Below are 19,973 nucleotides of genomic sequence, written 5' to 3'. Positions count from 1 at the left end.
ACTCGGTATCTCGGAAGTAAAGCACATTTCGACGTAAGTTTATATGAACTTTTTTTCACAAAATAACCACGGCAACCACCCCCTAAAATATTCCGCACTTATTTACGAACACCCTGTAGAGTATTCTATTAAAGACAACTTCATAACACTCCGCTTCTGTAAAATTTTGATTTATGATAATGCTCAACTCCCTAAATCTAAACCTGAATGAGTTGCCAAATTAAAAAAAAACATCGGAAAATTTAATTCACAGAAGTTGTTTAAAGTCAAAAGGTTCGTATTAAAATTCGTACAAATTAAAAAGCAATAATTACCTAAATAGTGACAAATGTTATTTGTTATTAAATACACTAATATTTTTGGTGAAAGTAGTGAGAAAATATCTACTTAAATTATTATTAAGAGTTAATTTGGTGCGATTTAAAAGAAAATTTAGAATCAATTAAAATCATCTTAATTGCTATTTTTTTTTAATTTTAAAGGAACTAGAAAGTAGAAAAACAAATAATAAAAAATTCTTAATTAAAAAGAAATGTTGTGAATGAGGCAACATACTCTTTCTCAAACAATTGATCAGTTGAAACAATATTTTTATTGACTTTATCGTTTAATAGAAACACCTTTTTTAATTCGGTCAAATTTTGAGTGCGATACTCTACACTTGGTGTTAAAAAAAGTGCATAATTAAAATCATAGAATATATTTACTTACATCTTCCAACTTGATTGACCAATTCAATTTAAATTTGGTGTAGGGTATTACCTAAAAAGTCTGTACGGTTTGAATATGACGGTGATAAGTTCACGGGCGAAGATTCAGGAGTATCGTCATCTTTAGTTTGAGTAGAGTAAATTACATGATCTTATATCTTCAATAGCATGCACCGTTTTCGAGAAAATTGCAACATTTTAAAATCCTTCTTAACATAACACGTGACAATCCGAAATTTTACTTTTTTATCTTAATTTGATTTTAAATTTAAATCTGCCTTTAAGTTTTACAAAAAGTTATGCAATCTTTATTGTGTATTCTTAGAAAGAAGTATGATATTTTCGTTTTTATGAATAAAAATACTTTTATTTTCTTTTAAAATATTATTGTTAAGGATGGTGTGCACTTTGACTTTTATTGTTGTAAAGCTATTTAACAGTACATAAATAACATCGTACACTAATGCAGAAACGACTGACAAGCATTTCGTATATAGACGTACCAATGGTAATGGACTTGAAGCTCATCGATTGTATGATAAGACTTAACCTAATGATCCAGTTTCTTCTGCTCGAATATTCATCAAGTTTCAACAGCAGCTTCAAGATTGAAAGATACTCTATCCATTCTAGAATGACCAAGATATATTTCCACAGTCGATGTAGAGAAACAAATATTGGAGGAATTTGGAAGCACTGGAACTGGCGTTAGAGAATTATTGTGGCTCGTATAGCTGGACGTTTCTTTTTTGTAAAATCTTTAAGAAACAGCTACTGTTTCCTTTACCATTTCCATCGTATACAAGCACTAAATCTACTAAACAGTAATGCCAGAACTTTAACAATTTTCATAACATGCTCGTTTGGGCGGACCAGAATACATGCTGTTGTTAAAACCATGCTTTAGCTTGAATCTCTAATGGGAAATAGGTTAATAGGACTTGTATTGCCAAGTCAATTAAACGGTTTTATATATCTACACATTTCAAGGGGGTGTTGCCGCTGTTAAAGGTAATTTGAAGACGTAGCAGGAAATGTCAGAGGTGGTGGTGATGTGGTTCTGGACGATGGTGCTGCTCCTTATTTCTTATTACCGGTTAGAGAATATATAAATAAAACAAATAGGATTGCACGTTGTAGACCGATGCAATAGTTACCTAGATCGGCAGACCTGAATATGATGGCTTTCTTTATTTAGAGTTATTCTGAAAGATTGGTGTATGTAAAACCAGTTGAGAATTTGTAGAGAATAGAAGAAGGTCGCAACACAATTAGAGCCCAACCTGAGAAAATGTAAGGTTTATACAGTGACATTCAGAGAAGATATTTGAACACCTTTAATAACGTATTTTTGAAATGAATTAAATAAAAATGTTAAACCTCTCAATTTCTTTTGCTATTTATATCATAAAACGAATTCATAGGGACATAAAAAATTCGCTATGAATTCGTTTCAATTGAGACAAAAACTCAATGAATACAATATTAAAAATATTAAAATGTGATCTATACGTCAAGAAAGGTTTTGAAATCATAGTTTGCAATTTTCTCGAAAATTCGAAAATCTTTTCTGTCTTTTCCGAACATATATTCACATGAAATTTTTTTCTTATTTGATTTTTTTATCTTATTTGATTTTTTTCTTTTTTGAAGAACTCTTCGCTTTTAAAGTTTTCTACGCAACACCCTATATGTTTTATTCAAAGTGTAGATTCGAAAACTGGCATTTATAACTAGTATACAGAAATGCAGAGATTGATAAGTTCAATCTCCATTCTAAAAAGGTGTTTTAATCTTAAATTATTCCAACACAAAAGAGCAGTTTCATTATTCGATTCTTTCCAGTGTCTGATACCTGCTTTTTCAACTTATATCCATAACCCTTTCAATCGCAAACATTCTTTAATTTTTACCTCCACAGCACAATATTTTAACCTTAAATGGTAAAAGAATTATTAAGGACAAACTTGCATTCCCATAAATGGAGACAATGTAACGGGACTTCAAGGCATATACCAACAGAACAAAAAACATACACCCACAACGATTACCTGAAAAGGTAAATGTATATAAAATTTGAGGAAGTGAAATTTTAGCATTCTGTATTTAGTAAGGCCAAATATAAGTTGAAGGGTTTTTAACAAAAAATTAGAGTTCATTTCAAGAATGCATCCATTTAAAAAAATTTCGAAACATATAAAGCATTCTGCAAAATTTGACAATGCCATGAAGACGAAATTTGCCAAATGTTTGTCAAATGATTGTCGCTTTTATTGTTTTTTGTTGAATTTTGTCAGTTGGATTATCATTTTTTGTAAAGCCTTGATTGAAGTTAGTATTCATAAGTAAATAGTGTTCAATTCCACAAAGACGCGGTAGCTTATAAGAACCGCTACCACTACTTCTTTTTGCTGGAGCCAGATTTCATATTTTTATACGTAAGGAATATCTTTTATATGATCCCTCTGTGGTGACTGATCCGTACAGGCTAATAAGTCTATCAAAAGGTAGCTGATCTTTCCTCAACTTTGACATAATACATGGTACGGGGGTGTTTTCTGGACGGCAACACAATAGGCAGCTGTTCTACTGTAAAAAAGACGAACAAATAAGTGGAGCGGAATATAAATGAGTGAGCTCGTGCTGAAATTTGAGAATTAAAAAGCAAGAAAAAAATAAATGTAAAGCTTTGGAATAAAACAGTCAAAGTATCCTTTACCACCTGACTGAAATATCGAAATCGAAATTGAATCGAAAAATGTAACAAGCTTAAAACATTGAATTTACAAACATTTCGTAGCCAATTTTCAGTTCATTTAAATTAACTATCAGTAATACGTTATTTATTATTCAAAAATGAATTTATGGTTTATTAATGAATGTGAAAAGCAGCTAATTTTAAGGGTAATCATTTTTTTCTCCGAAAAATTGTATTGTCGCGTCGCGTCGTGATCTGTCGAAAATTTCTGAGCTAATTCCTGAAAAACTTAGGTATTTCAAAAACTATTAGGTATACCTATGAGAAATGGTTCTGATTTCTACCTTTTCGTTACTTTATTTCTAAAAAAAATAGACAAAAGCTAGTTGAGATGTCACGAACTGGATTTTCGAGATCTATATTTAGATATCTTGAATCGTTTAGGAGATAAAGGGCTTGTTCCATTTTTGGTTGTTTTATGTGAATACATTTTTTATTTAAGAACATTTTTCCTATTTAGCTTTTAGAATCCAGTGGCCTACGCGATATTTTGCTGTAGCTTCCTGTTTACACATATATTTTTTTAATATGTTATATATTGTTATATATTTATAAAAATAAAGAACGTTTTACTACAAATGTATCTGTCCACTGTCATGATACTCGTAACAAACATAATTTTTATGTCCCCTTCAAACGCCTCGGCATGACTTTAAAAGCTCACAATGTTTTGGGACTAAGGTTATTTAACCATTTACCTCAACATTTGAAAAACATAAATAACTTTCATCTATTTAGAAAAAATGTTAAAATATATTTATTAAAAATTTGTGCATACTCCGTTCAGGAATTTTTTGACAATAGCTGTTAGCTTATTTTAATTTTAATCTGTTGTAGGTTGTATATTATCATATGTTTATATTGTATTTATTATTTTATTTATTTATTGTTTGTACTGTAATTAATGTGGATCGGGCTATATGCCTTTTTTTAACATGCAATTATATTGTATTATGTAGAGTTGACTTATCCCATAGCAAAGCTGTAATGCTCTAGTTGGACTAATAAATATATCTATCTATATCTATCTATCTATGAAACATCCTATGTGTTTCTTGAGTTTTGTATCTGTAAGAAATTTCAAATAACATTTTTGAATAGAACAGTCTTTACACTGCCTCAGGAATACCGTGATATGAGGTTTGATAGATCTTTCTCTAACAATAAGGAAGATATAGTCAAAAAAGTATGCTAACAATAATCTGTTTCTAAAATTTTGAGCCCAAGACAAACTTTATTGGCCTTTATTATTAAAAACAGATACGTAGAGGAACACCTATCGAACCTTATATTACTGTAATCTTAAGAAAGTACTGCTTTTAATTTTAGAAATAAGAAAAAATCGCAAAAAAAAAATCTGGTGAGGGACGACAGTAATCTGATTTTTGTCACAAAACTGACGAATTGACAAAGCTGAGTGTGCGGACACATTGTCATGGTGCAAGAACCATGAGTTGTCTCGCCACAACTTTGGTCTCTTTTTGCGGATTTTTCCACATAATCGTTGTAAAATGCCTTGATAGTACACACAGTTTATTGTGTCACCTTGAAGGAAAAATTAAAAAAAAACAGCGAGCTTCACTTTGACATTGGATCTAGACTGACATGCTTTCTTGGATCGTAGAAATCCTTTGCTAATCCATTGTGGTGATTGAAGTGTTATATCAATGTCGTAGCCTCACCCAGTTTTCCTCTCTCGTTATGATCCTTTGAATGAATCGTCATTGGATTGTTCAAGGAGTTGCCGACAAACGTCCACACAATTTTGTTTGTGCTCTCTGTCTGTTTCTCTGTTTCTGTTTCAGTTTCTGTGTTTTGTTCTGTGTTCTGTGTGCTTATCGGTTTCTGTTCTCTGTCTGTTTCTGTTGTGAGATTTTGACCTGAGATTTTGAGATGCTAACCTTTTCTGCAATTTCTGAACATAGCAGTCATCAGTTAAAGTCGAAAACCCTTCTGGTCGAGGATCATCTTCAGTTTACTGACGACCACTTTTAAATTTTGAAAACCATTCGTAACATTACGTACGACCCATCCTCGTTTCAAAAGTCGAAACGTTTGCCAGAGATTTTGTTAAAATTGTTCAGCAATACAAATATTGATTGACTGAAACTTGTCAATTTACAGTGTCCTGATGTTATCGATGTTACGGCATAAAAACTAATAATCAAGTTACTAATCCTGATGTGTCGAACCTAAAACATACGGTTTAATAAATGAAATAGAACTTTTATTCATTCTTTAAAGATTTACTATGCTATATTTTTTTAATTCACATTACTCGAATATTTTGGCAAGCGCTGCTGAAAATATTTTCTCTTGCCAACACTTTTTATTGGTAGACTAAGTGACTCTTATTGTGCGTCCATTACATAGACTGCATTGAGATTCAAACCAACTAAAAAAAAACTTTAATAGCTTTCAACACTTCTGATTTAGGTGATTTTAATAAATTATTCGTACAATGATTTCCAATATATGTTTGAAACTCAACGTTTTTTATGAAACTGAATTATTAATTTAATGTAGAGTCTAGAACAATTTTTTATTTGGAAAACGATTTTCGGAAATACTTTAAAATTTACAATCAATCTCTCTAAAAATATTCTTGAACTGTGACTCTTTCATGGTTTCATTCACCTAACACTCGTGCTTTTTACCACCATTCATAGCCGTAAATTCCTCCGTAAAAGACCGCCGTTAGGACGAGATTTTTTAAAAAGGAAACTCTAAAGAATCCAATAATTTAAAACATAAAAGTGTCCGCTCGTGTCCGTGTCAGCCAATAAATAAAATATCAGTGACAATCGTAGGGTCGCCGTGATAGAACAGGACCCTTTTGTGCGGCACATGTGCAGCTTTGGCCAGGTGCTGCTGGGACTCTGTATGTGTGGACTGGCCACTGGGCCCCGTGCGCAAATAGCGAGTTTTTCTGATTGCCCGGTGGCCTGTTATTTTTTTTTTCTCTGAAAAGCTGCACCGGATTCCGATGTACGTATCACATTATCGGGTCATTGAATGGATAAAGGATTAGGGGGTTGTGGCCAATTAGAAGACACCTTTCCATCTTTGAATACTGGGCATGTCAATCGTCAGTCATCTTTTTAAAACTTTGAATGTCAACATATTTCTAAGAAGGAATATGTAAACAAAGGTACATTCAGTGTGAAAAAATTAATTCTCAATTCAATACTAGTGGCATAAAAAAGTCATACCAGGACATTTCATTTATTTCTTATATTTGGTGTTGATCAAAATGGATCAACCAAGAATTAAACAGCTTCGTGAGATTTTAAACGGATTTTTAAGAGGAATTTAAACTGAGACTACAATAAAAGTCATTTTAATAAAATACCTGTTTTATCAACTCTAAAAAGAAAGAAATAGGTTGCGCAAATTTTCGGAGGAGTTGTTCTGCAAAATCTCAAGAAATTAAGCAATTGTCTTAGTTAACAGAGATAAAGCACATGACAAAACATAGTCAGATGTCGAAATTTCTGATGAGCACTCACTATAAAGGTATACTATTTGTAGGAACAAGTTAAAATTTAAAAAAAAAAAGTTGTTAAAAGGAAAAAGACAATAATAGTAAAAAACAAAGTAGAAGGAAAAATATATAAATTCGACAAAAATTATTTGAAACATCAATCCTGTTTATTAATTTCTACTTATGCAAAATGTATGCCATATTTTTTCGGTCATTTATCTTTAAAAACCCTTTAGGTGTAACATATGAGGTGTGCTGCTTACATTTTGGTAAAAATTTAAAAATTTATAATCTGTAAAGATTATACTTTTAAATAGTTGTATAATTTATTTAAGTTTGAGTTCTATCTTTATTTGCTCATTGCTAAGAAGATAGGACTTACAAGGAATAGTAGGTTAGGTGCCGAAGCTATAATGGCACTCTTCTCTAACGTGGTTTATATACATAGTATTTTTTCCACTACTAGCTACTACACCTTAAATTGTGTTTCAATAATTGACATGCAATTTCACGATATTTGAATAAATACTCTAAAAACGCTGATATCATTTCCAAGAATCAAGTGGGTAGGTAGGTACTCTTTTGTTTGAAATCAAACTTTGTGACATTTCATACAAATAAATTTGCAATTAATTTGACATTTCGCGAAAAGAAATTTGCAATTAATTTAATTTAAAGCTATAAATCATGGAAAGTGAAAGTGAAATGGGCTGCACACCCCCTTAAAAACGTGTTTCATAACCTCCACGTTCTGCGTGCTGTGGTTCTGTACTTCTATAACTGTCACGTGTCAAAATTATTAAATGTCATTTTCATTATTTACCTTGGTTAATAAATCAAGGTCATCATTATTCACCAAGGTCAAAAAGATAGAAATTTACGCGTCAAAGAGAGGTCGATAATGGTGGCCTTATAGGCTAGTAGTGGAAAAAAAGTATTATTCACTTTGTTTCATCCACATAATTTTTCTCACTAGATCCTCATCTTATCTGCATAATAAAATTGTATTTCATAGTGTTATTCCCAATGTCAACATCAGATCAAAATGTTTACTGAGCCCTTACAACATAAAATTTTTCAAAAGAGGCTTTAATTTAATATATTTATAAATTGAACATTAACAATCTCACTTAGGACAAGATTATCTGGATATACTAAATTTAAAAAATATTTTAAGACAATTTTATTCTCTTTATAGAAATAATGAGTTTTAATCTATTTGCCGTGACTATATTTAGATATTAGTCTTTGTCAAAGCCGATGTAAGAACAACAAAAATAAAAGCTATTCCTTTGTAAGATTACATAATCCAATGATTTCAATATTTCAGGTATGTGATGAAATCACGAACTTATAGTAACATAACCTAAACCGTCCAAAAAAAGATGCACTTGTTTAAAGGGTGCAAAATCCCCACACGTTATAGATTCACCTGTAACCAAAAAACCTCCCCTAAAAAAAACTTTGACCCCTGTCGTAACTCAATTATCTACTCGACCAAAAAAACCGACCGCTACGAAACAAATTAAAAAACATCCCATTACCTCCGCGTGTCTGTAGATGAGCCCCTCTATAAAAAATACCCTCCCCTCCAGTAACGTCTCCCTCTTAATATATCACCGTCTGGGGTGAAGTCACCCCAGTGTATATTTTTTTTGTTTGAATCAGCATTTTTGCGTCCCCTGCGTAAAAATGCAGTCGGGCACGCTTAAGGCACGTCCCATTTCCTATTTTTAGCTTCCCTTTTTGTATATGGTTTTTCGAATGTTCGTATGTAGAATAGAAAATGGCAGTCTTACTTGAAATGTTATTTTTAGGGCCTAAAATTAGTAAGTTTCGAATAGTTTAAATTTCTATTTCGTATTCAGTTGAATATTCTAAATACACGCTGATTTTTGCAAAAAAAAAAAAAACAAATATGGCACAATATCTGATCAAGAATATACAAGTGCCCCGTGTACACAGAACTACCACATTTTTTGAGATAAAAAAAAATTAACTAAATTTACGTCTATCTAAAATTGTTTTGTTTAGCCGTCAAATTTGGCAAAAAAATACAAAATAACTCTAAAACGCTTTGTTTGATTTAAATAAAATTTGGTATACTTTTGCATGGATGACAATTTTTGATGTAGTAACCAGTTACATAAATGGGAAAAACCTATTTTTTTTTTCGTGAGTGACCTTACAACTTTAGTTCAGTTTTGTCTTCAAGTTTTTTCTTTCTTTTTAATGTTTTGTACATTTAATTGGTTTCGCGAATTTAATTATTTTGTTAGTCACCATTTTCAGTTCAGTCAAAATTGTCATAATTTTTTTTATTTCTTAACAAAAGTTAAATAAGACTTTATGATGTTTAGAAACTTGTAATCTAATGTTCTTTCATGAAAATTATTGTCAATGACCATTATTTTCAACAATGTACTTCACTAAAAAAAAAAAAATTATCGTACTCATTTTAAATTTTCTACATTCTGAAAATTGCGAATACGAATCATGGAAATAATTCAATTTAAAACTTAAAATAAGATTAATAACAAAAATTAATATTTCTGACATGAGTACAATTATCTATTAAGTAATTAATTAATTAGTTTATTTACTTAATTATTTATTTATATTTATTTATTTAATTATGTATCTTGTCTAAATTGCATGTTACTAAAATGATAATAATCCAATAATGTTTATAAAAATACACTATATTAAAGGTTCCTGAACTCCATAAAGTAGTACCTATATTTATGATTAAAATAATTATTTACGTGAAAATCGTTTTTCCGAAATTTACAAAAGTTGAGAAATAGAAAATCTTTTTGAAATAGTAACCGAAGTTGTGGTAACTCCCGAATAAAATATGAGAAAATGTTATTAAACATGGTCATATTTACCACAGTTTTGTAAATGCAGTGATTTTGATTATGATGTCAAAAAGTTCCAGTTCCAATTTAAAATTTTAAAAAATGTCAACGCCCCAAGCGGCTGAACGAAGCAACTTTTGATAGGTACATTTAGTTAACTTCAAGAATACGTGATAATTCAATATGTACGTAGTATTGAGACACCCTGTATGGACAATGTAGGAAAATATTAAATTTTATTCTATATTCATCTTCATATATTTACAATATTTTAAAATAAACAAACAATTTTATAACTTCATCAATTAAACAAAATGCAATAATCTTTTTTTCTGTTTCTGACTAAGGAACATTCAACTCTTTAATTTTATTTTCACAATTGACTTTTAAAAAATATGAAAAAAATGTGAAAATACTGAAAATTGCAATGGAATGTATTTTGAACAGAAAATTAATACATACATGACTCATAATACTCTGAAAAGTTCATTTTAAAATTTGTACATACAAGAGTTCATGTAAATCACTTAAAGGTATATACTCATCTTCAAAAAATATATATTTACTATTACAGTGTGTTCCAATATTCCGTGTACATAGACTATAGCGATTTAACTAAACTTAGCTCTATCAAAAGTTGCTTTTCCAAATAGCTTATAAAAAGCTTTGTCTAATTTTAATTGAATTTCGTGCGCTGGTACTTGTATCTAGACGTTACTTTTTGACATAGTAAATAATTGCTTCTTGTTTTTTGCAGGTGACTTCAATGATGATGAACTTAAATAACTATCTCTTCGTAACATAAAGGTAAGAAATTTTTGAGTTTTCTGTTCGTTGTAAATATATAAATATTCCTGAAAGTTTCCCTTAATTTATTTTTTATGAATCATCACGAACGAATTTTTTATACTACTTTTTTTTTATACTACTTATACAAATCTGATTCAGTTGTTTTTATCAAATGTATTTCGTTTGATTATAAGAAGGAAGTAATGGTTTGTAACTTGTAAGGTCTAGTAACAGAGACATAATCGAAATGTTCTTTGGCGAAAATGACGGTCATCACTACCATAAAAAAAGTAAAAGCATTATTTTCAGATTTTTTCTCAGTTTACAAATTACGAATCGAATTCATCTAATTTAATATTCCAGAGCACGAATAATCATGGGTCATGGGATTTGATAATCACAATTTACAGAATGGGGGAAATCAGAATTATTATTTTTTATCTATTAATATTGCCAGAAGCAACTACTTTGCGAGCTGTCTGGCCTGACCAGCATTGAATTATACCTATCTAAACATCTAGGATCGTTGGTCAATCAAACCACCAGACATATACTTGATTCAAATGACGAATAATTCTAGTTATTTACTAAATATTACAGATATATGTAATTCAATGCTTTATTGCAGTTTTTTGTGTTCCACAAAGCATTATTTCGTTTGTAAAAAATAAGTACTGGGAATTTATACTCAAGGTCAGTAAGATAGGAATTTATTTAAATAGATCACAGCATATACAATCGTGTAGCGTTATTGCAACTTAATACCTTTTTATTGTCAAAGGGAAGACGTTTCGAGTATGCCACACATATAAAAAACCCAGCCACCCCCGATGTTTACGCCTGTCTTGTCCCTAATATTAAAGGCACGTAGCTTTCTTATATTTAGACGGGGCAGATCGATATTTGCGACGTTTGTCAAATATTCTTTCGGAAAATTTCATGCAAGTCATACTTCGAGGACCAGAAAAAACGCCTTCTTGAATGAGCCTTTTAGAATCGACTTAAAAGCGAGTTTTTAAGAAGAGGTTCGCAAAATATTAAGGAGTATTTGTTGTTGACTGCGAAAGATGTATTACCTGGACGGTTTTTTGAAGATGACTGATTATCGATTTCGAGTAACAGATGTGACTTTTCATTTTTGTGTATTTTTGAGAACGGCGGCAGCCGCACGGTTTTTTATTGTGGATTGATGTTTTCTGTATTAAATTATCGTTTGTAGGAGACGGTTCCGAACAATAGGGGTTATACTTTGTAAAGAGGAGATATTAGAATTTAAATCAAACTGTAGAAGTTTCTGCATAACTGTATGTTGTACTACAGATATGGAAAATTCACGAATCTGTCAGCAATACGAATAAGTTAACTATCATTTAGGTACTCATATATTTACTTTTACGCTATTTTGGGGTTAATATTACACGAAGAATTACTTTTGTAATCCAAATCCGAATTTATTAGGAATTTCTGTGTTCTACAAGAGAATCCGTTTTTTTTTGCCGGTAAAATAAGTCACATGTGGTCTTTTCAACTATAATAACGGTAGCCCTAACCCTAAGTAGCCCTAGACAGGCCACCACCTGCCCATGGGTGCTGACCATTAGGCATTAGGCTTTTGTATTATGGAAGTGGACACGTTGGAAAAAGTTAAAAAGTGTAAGAAGTGTAGGTCAGATTTCTTTGTAAGTATCGGTAACAATGTATATGGTTAATTTGAAGGAAAGATTGTACTCTACAGACATGTTAAGAAATTTGTAAAAAAATATTTAAAGGCATTGTTTATTATAATATTTATGTGATATATAAAAAATCACCAATTTAGTTGTCTTGCCGTAAAAAATAAAAAGATACTGTCATTGTTTATATTCATTACTGACATGCTTTAATTACTTTTGTGCAAATTTATTGCATTTATTAAAAAATAAATATTCAATAAAAAGTTGATAATTTTGATTTTTCATAACCAATAACCGAGCAGAAAATCCAATTTTAAAAATAAAGTAATAATTTAAAAGTAAAGTCTCTTTTGATCGCCTAGAAGTCTGGATGTGAATTCAGTGGATTTTTATTAATTATCAATTGTTAAGCAAATAGATATTTTTTTCTACAGGGTGTCCCACTAGGGTCGGCAAGGTGCGATATTAGGCCCTAGAACTTCGGAAAAAAAATTTTGTTGAATAAATCGACTAAGAGAAATCGTTGGAAATAGTTTTTAAGTTCCTAGCTCGGCCGCTAGGAAGCGCAATCTACATACCAAAATATAGAATTGAATTTTTCTCAGAAAGTTTTTCTCACACAATCGTGCAACACACTGTATATTATGTATAGACAGCCTTGGAATTATTATTTTTTTTAATAATCTTTTTATTTTTTGCCATAGGCATATAACTATACTTAATCTTTTCCATTTATTTCTGTTTGTATTTCAAAACATCAAAAGTAATTATTATTTCAAACAGAATAAATTAATATAAACATACATATGCTTTTAACCTTTTCCATATATTTTTGTTTGCCTTTACTCTATTATAAATAGTCATTCTCCAATTACGTTTAGTATTAGGTAATCGTAACTTATTTTCAACCTGTAAAACGCGGTAAAAAACACTTGCATTCCCGCAAACGCCAACCTGTTTCCAACATAAAAAACCTCCCCTTGTAAAAAACACATCCACTTGTTGGGGGTTTCCCATGACCTTCTTAAAAATAGTTTTTCTACAATGCAGATGTGCTCAAAATACCTCCACGTGTACCGCACGAACACAATGAAATTCCCCATTCGACCCCTATATGTAAATTATAAAAATGTATAAAACGCACCCCATTTTTTTGAAATCTGCGTTTTACTTCCCCCTTGTCGATAGTGAGACGCGCACGCTTACGGCACGTCCCATTTTTATTTCCGTTTTTATGTATTTTCGGTAGAAGAGAGAAGAGGAACGGTGGGGTGCCCTTTTTTGTATTTTTCTGCTTCATACGAAATGTTTAGAAAATGGACGTATTGTGTTGACAACCGACTGAAAGAGGGGTTGATTCGATCGTTTAAGTGTATATTGTCGCGTTAGCACTTTTCTGTTTTTCCGTGTGAAAAAAATGAAATAGTTACATTTATTTAGCATTAAGTATTGTCATAAATTTCATCGATAAATATTATCGTTGCTTTTTTAACCGCATAATTTAATCATAATCGTTCTAACCTTGATTTCGCGAAGCGTAGATATAATACGAGTATTATAAAATCCAGTTGTATTTTGTAAACGTGGATTTCATTTCTAGAAAAATATGGTTAATATCTGCAACATTTATGTAGAGTAGTTTCAAAATATCATGAGCCGCGAAATGCGCGAAAGGCGTGTAGTATCCATATTACAACCAGAAATGAACTAAGGCGCTCGGGCATCAATAAAGTCAACTGGCGAACGTTCGTTATATATATTTTTACTGCTTAAATTAAAATAATAAAGAGTAGGGCATTTTATTATATTTGTACTCGGAGCAAAGGCTTGTTTACGCTACGAGAGCTCGAGATAGACTGTGAATAATGGATTTAATGTTTTTAGGACGTAGAATAATTTAGGCGACGGTCGGAATTATGTTTCTGCGCATATGAAGGTCGAAGCTCATAAGATTTTGAAACAACTCCTAACAATTAATCATATCATCAATCATCATCGTCAATGTTTAATAGTTTAATATACTTATTTTCTTCATAAAGTTTAGTACAATATTCATTCATCATTCATTTCATATATATTATAATTGACTGTTAATTTACCTGATGTTGAACTGTTTAATTTTTAATAATAATTTATTTAATTCCAACTTCATAAGTAATGTCTGCAAAATATTACTCAGTTCCAAATACAATGATTTAAAATTATTTACTGCATAAGTACAAATGTGTCTATGATACTGATTTAACAACTATTTGTTTAATTATATACATGTTTTAAGAATTAGATTATTTCGTCACAGTTTTAATTCGATTTGTAAGAAACGCAGAATTGCTAATATTGAGTTGCACTGCACCATTGCGCAAATTTATAGGCCACCAACCATACAGACAGAGTGTATTATATGTCTTGTGGACAGAGCCTTGCTTTCAAATCGTTTCACATTTATATCACATAATGTGATTTATATCATTTGCGTATAGAGCCGTATTCTTTTATGCATCATTTTGATGTGATGGATCCCAATATTGCATTATTATTGACTCTGTTTAAGAGTTATAATCTCTGATAGGCTGTACATAATTCATCTCAATCATCTCATGTAGCAGAGGGACAATGTTCGCGTATCCGCATATAAAAATAAATTATTTTGCGGTGAGTTAGCTATTTACCAATGTATTCAAGGTGATTTTTACATTTATTTCTTTCCTTGTTCAATTAATCGATACGAAGTAAATAGCTATAAAGTTAAATGTGCTATGAAAATAGCACATGCAAATAGCAAAATATTGACAAAATTTGTCAATGTACTTACTCCCTGTTAATACTAATGGAAATTATTTATAGTTTTTACCGCTAGGGTCGCTAGTGTTCCTTGTACACTGACATATTTTCATTATTTATTGATTTACTTATCTAATTCAAAGTAGCTTACATTATTTATTTTAAAAATTTTAACACGTCACAAAAACGACGTGATTGATTTTTAATTCAAACTGCCGCTTTCTTTATCTGCCCTCCAGTATTTCGGTGTATATTGGACACTAGCGCCCTCTAATGACTGACTGGTGACTGGTATCATGGAGACTATCCCTGATACAGAGATATGGAGTAGGGAGAATGAGAGTCAAGATGCGCAAACTTGTTAATAAAGGAGGTCGCCATTTTGAAGTCTTAGATACGAGGGGGTACTATATTACATTACCAGGTCAGTTCTAAAAGTTCAAATTAGAAACGCACATAACTTTACATTAAATTTTGAAATGAAATATGAANGTTCCCACCGTTTCAAATGTTTGGCCAGCTAAGTTCTAAATGTGTCTTCACTGAATATGTCGAAAGAATTAGTTGGATGCACATTTCAAACAGTTCGGAACCAATTCCTGACTCATGTTGGAACAGACCTATCATGGAGACTATCCCTGATATCAGTGTTCCCAAAATATCATTTAACAACATTTTCTTCTTCCTCTTCTGACAATTGTCTCTCTGACTTTACATAGATGTGACGACATAAAGTGAAGGTAAAATGACAACATAACCTAAATTTAGGCATTTCTAATTTTAGAAGTGTCAAAGTCATAGTGTACAAATTTTGTATTGTAAAAATCTATGAAATTATTTTTCGTGTTACTTAGTAAATATATTTAAAATGTCTAAAGATTCCCATATCGACCGAGACTTAGACTTATCTAATGCTAACAGAGGTGTTTGGTTAGTAAAAGTGCCTAAATATGTTGCTGAAAGATGGGAGAAAGCTCCCAGTGATATGGAAGTAGGCAAACTGAAAATTACCAAGTAAGTAATAATTCTACCGCTTGTATAGACCAAGGCAATTTATGCGAATTTTTCAAATGCTACTGGGAACATCCTTATAGACCCCATGGACAAAAGGCCCAAGTGTCTCTCACCTTGTCTTCAGCCATTTTAAATTTAAACGAGCCAGGCCAAGAAAGTATACCAAAGGATCATAGATTGGATGTATCCACAGTTACTCAACAAACTCTAGGAGTATTCTCTCACGTTGTTCGTAAGTTTGTCGTTGCAAAACTAAATCGACATAGAATTATTAATAAGCCCTTTTTTGCCAGAGGTAGTTAGAGATTTTTCTTTCTTTAGCTACAAACACAGACGCTGTGATACCAGAAACAGAAAAACTATATATGGAAGGCAAAATTGTACAAAAGTTAGAATGCAGACCATACGCAGATAACTGCTACATGAAATTGAAGCTAGAATCTATCAGAAAAGCTTCTCTTCCCACACGACAAGTTAAACAACTTGACAGAGTTGTACAATCATATAAACCTGTTTCTGACCATAAAAATAATGTACGTAAAATATTTATAAAGTTAGGGGATCATTTTTTTAATTGTTTTACTTTCAGATTGAATACATGGAAAAAAAGAAAGCGGAAGGCAAGAAGGCTCGTGAAGATAAAGATGCAGTACTCGAAATGCTTTTCGCAGCTTTCGAGAAGCATCAGTACTACAATATCAAAGATCTCGTGAAAATCACGAAGCAACCCATAACTTACCTGAAAGACATTTTGAAAGAGGTGTGCAATTATAATTTGAAAAATCCACATAAAAATATGTGGGAATTAAAACCAGAGTATAGGCATTATAAGCAGGAAGCCGCTGAAACTGTGACAAAAAAAGAAGAGTCCGATGACGATGATTGATAAAAATATTAATATTCTGTCTTTGTGCATTTATATGTGATGTTTTCCTTCAGTGGTGTTCTTGAATTTCTATTTATTAGATAAGGTCTTATAAAATTATACCATATTAGTTTAATAAATTTTTAATCGAATTATGATTTGTCTGCAAAATGTATTTACTTCTACGTACCTTTGCAATTAGGCAACTCATAGTTAGTTAAACTGGGTCACCTCAAAATGCTGATAAATGAAAAAAATTGCAAAATGTTTACTCAACTTATATTATAAAGTATATATACACACAAATTATTAATGAAAACGTCTAAATGTTATAAATTTTAATATCTTAAATTCGTTGAAATTTTTCCATTACTTACATTATTTAGATAGTATTATTCTACAAATATATTAATAAAAAATTACATTTCTATAAAAATATTTAAATTATTTTGAAGATCACGATTTGCAATAAACAATCAATAAAAAATAGCCTTACTTTGAACCATAATTTGCATATCTTTCATTTAAATAATTTAAAAAATAGAATATTTTTCCATATTAAATACTTTACATTTAACATAAGTTATAAAATATATTTTAAAATAGAATTCAAGTTTCTCTCTCGAACATTACGTATAAAAAAATTATAGAAATATATACAGAGAGACATCTCACTTAGCTTTGCTCGGACTTCAAGTATGTATCGATATGTATTTTTGCTTTTCCTCAAATTAAATGCAAATACTGACATAATTGTAATGTTAAAATTAATTTCTTATGGAGCAATATATTTAATTTGCTACCAGACAATTTAACTGTTTTCAATTACATATGTATTGAAAACAACAAAAAATTGCAATAGAATTTAGCTTCATATATAAAATGATTTAATATATTTTAATCGATACAATATTTTTTAAAAATACACAGCCGATAGTGGCATATCAGATTCCTAAGAGATTACATTAATTGTGGAATTACATATCGTCAGTCATATATTTTATTTTCGGGTTCACTTTTAAAATCACGGTGAAAATCGGGTTCACTTTTAAAATATTTTCGTTTCCATTAATGAAGCATGAAACAAATTAAATGTTTCTGTAACTTAGACTTCTTTTTTAAATCTTATTTCAAAAATCTAAGCTATAAAAGCAACATGAATGAAAAAGCATAAAAAACAAAATTATTTCTTTTAAAGAACGTGAACCCTAAAAGATTTTTGAAATTAAATGCGAGATCTGCCATAACCACCACTTTTAACATCAAACAATTTTCTGACAAAATACACCTGAACAGCAGTTGTAACAACGATCACCAAAATTTGTATAATAGACCACCGAACCACATACGAATTATTATCTTGTAACAAGTTAAAATCCCAAGCTTCCCTTCCTCGTGAATGATGCTGGTACTGCAACATTTCATTAATGTTCCTCTCTGCACCGACAATAGTAGATGTAAAGTTCTCCATATTCATATTCAACTCGTCTATTTCCTTGGTATATTTCTCCCACATATCGTATCGGACCACCGTAATGTATATGTTCACCAATTTGGCAGCAAATCGAGAGAACTGATTGTCTATGCATACTGAATAGTAACCACCTGGCGAAGTTTGATCCTGATATTCACTGTTTGATTTCCACTGATAGGGGTGCACAATTTGACCAGAAGGATGTCGAACTGCAAAACCAGCCATGCCATCTCCACCCCGAACCACTTGAAAACTAACATAAAATGTTGCCCCCGGGTTCACATATTGAAAGTAACAGTCCTCTTTTCCGGGATCTATGTGTACTTTATAGTCCATTGCAACAGCTGGAAGATTTTCATACCATGGCACCGTTGGTTGACTCTCCAAATTTGTTATTAAAAAACCGAAAATAATAAAACATATTTGGAAGCGCAGTAACGTGGCAGCTCCCTGCACCATTTTTTTGAACGTCTGGTAATAATTAGTTCTTCAGGTTACTACTAAACAAAGTAACTAGAACAGTGGTTACTTTCTAATTTTGACTTCAGGGACATTTTACCGTATACCTACTTATACTTATTCATCCGCAACATTTTTTAAGCTGCTTTACTACACAAAACATCTTATAATTTATGCTTTGCGCCACAAAACATATAATACATTTTGCGCCTTACTAATGGCGATAAGCATCTACAAATATTTTGAAGATTTTGTGGTAATGTATGGTTTGATGAGATTGACACTGACAGACACATTTTGAATTGCAAATGCAGTTATTTTTCGAAATTTATTTTAATTATATGTATTAGTAAAATTATATTCAATTTAGTATCAGCAATTAAAATAAAATTGGTTAGATATACAGGGCAGACAGACAAATAAAATAATGATCAATTATATATATTTTCAGTCTAAAGTTTATGCTTTGTGATAAGAAGATATTTATATTCATAATCTTAAGATGTTGGCAAGTAAATGCCCTATTTTAATCACACTTGAGACCCGAGATCTCTCTAGTGTTCTGTTAATTTCCCTTAATTGACCAATCCGCATTCAAAATAACAGATTAGCTGAGACCTCGGGTAAATAAAACATAGCTGTTGGAAACCCTTTTATTTTAATGAAATCTCAGTTAACAGCACCTTATTGACCAATGGTTATTCGGATCAGAATAACTAAGATTAGCTGACTAGCTGAGATCTCAGGTAAATAAAACACGGCTATTAATAAATTGCTATGTTCACATTATAAATCCAGATCCTGACCCAAGGATTTTCTTGTATAAAATCCTTGATCCTGACCTGATACCCCTAAATAAATGATACTGCTGATACCCCTCCTCAGTCTTTATTCTAACTGTGATTCTAACCTAACAACTTGTCGTCCGAAATAAGTATCATTTGTGTAAAAAATTGCTGTCTCTTTATTGGACTTAACATAAATTACAATACGAAAGTTCGATAGTAAATACCGAATTCGATAGTGATAAAAGCACTCATTTAATACTTCACTACATTCAATATTTAAATGCTTCATAATGGCAGTATTAGATTTTTATATAAAT

General features: G+C 31.0%; 2 protein-coding genes and 1 long non-coding RNA gene across 3 annotated transcripts in view; 2 read left to right on the top strand and 1 right to left on the bottom strand.

The window, feature by feature from the left end:
- LOC108911013 overlaps nt 1-10,622 on the top strand; it is an 81,935-nt gene extending 71,313 nt beyond the window's left edge. Inside the window, exon 3 of the long non-coding RNA XR_001964490.1 lies at nt 10,571-10,622. This is a non-coding gene — a long non-coding RNA (uncharacterized LOC108911013). The remainder of the gene's footprint in view (nt 1-10,570) is intronic.
- Nucleotides 10,623-15,823: 5,201 nt separating this feature from the next.
- On the top strand, nt 15,824-17,093 carry LOC108910800 (general transcription factor IIF subunit 2). The gene is made up of 4 exons (XM_018715530.1): nt 15,824-16,070; nt 16,151-16,302; nt 16,392-16,603; nt 16,660-17,093. The coding sequence occupies exons 1-4, from the start codon at nt 15,925-15,927 to the stop codon at nt 16,954-16,956; spliced, it is 807 nt and encodes a 268-aa protein (XP_018571046.1). The 5' UTR covers nt 15,824-15,924; the 3' UTR covers nt 16,957-17,093.
- Nucleotides 17,094-17,787: 694 nt separating this feature from the next.
- Nucleotides 17,788-19,126, bottom strand: LOC108910809 (transmembrane emp24 domain-containing protein 5). The gene has a single exon (XM_018715541.1). The coding sequence runs from the start codon at nt 18,866-18,868 to the stop codon at nt 18,161-18,163; it is 708 nt and encodes a 235-aa protein (XP_018571057.1). The 5' UTR covers nt 18,869-19,126; the 3' UTR covers nt 17,788-18,160.
- Nucleotides 19,127-19,973: the final 847 nt, after the last annotated feature.

The sequence above is a fragment of the Anoplophora glabripennis genome, unplaced genomic scaffold (assembly GCF_000390285.2).
Source record: "Anoplophora glabripennis isolate ALB-LARVAE unplaced genomic scaffold, Agla_2.0 scaffold24, whole genome shotgun sequence".
Lineage (NCBI taxonomy): Eukaryota > Metazoa > Arthropoda > Insecta > Coleoptera > Cerambycidae > Anoplophora > Anoplophora glabripennis.
This window is presented reverse-complemented; position numbering and strand designations above follow the sequence as displayed.

What these genes read in the sequence shown, in the direction of transcription:
- LOC108910809 (XM_018715541.1), bottom strand. Translation starts at nt 18,868, where the DNA reads ATGGTGCAGGGAGCTGCCACGTTACTGCGCTTCCAAATATGTTTTATT.
- LOC108910800 (XM_018715530.1), top strand. Translation starts at nt 15,925, where the DNA reads ATGTCTAAAGATTCCCATATCGACCGAGACTTAGACTTATCTAATGCT. An exon ending in GGCAAACTGAAAATTACCAA is followed by an intron (nt 16,071 to 16,150) that starts GTAAGTAATAAT and finishes ACATCCTTATAG; the next exon opens with ACCCCATGGACAAAAGGCCC. An exon ending in TTTCTGACCATAAAAATAAT is followed by an intron (nt 16,604 to 16,659) that starts GTACGTAAAATA and finishes TTTTACTTTCAG; the next exon opens with ATTGAATACATGGAAAAAAA.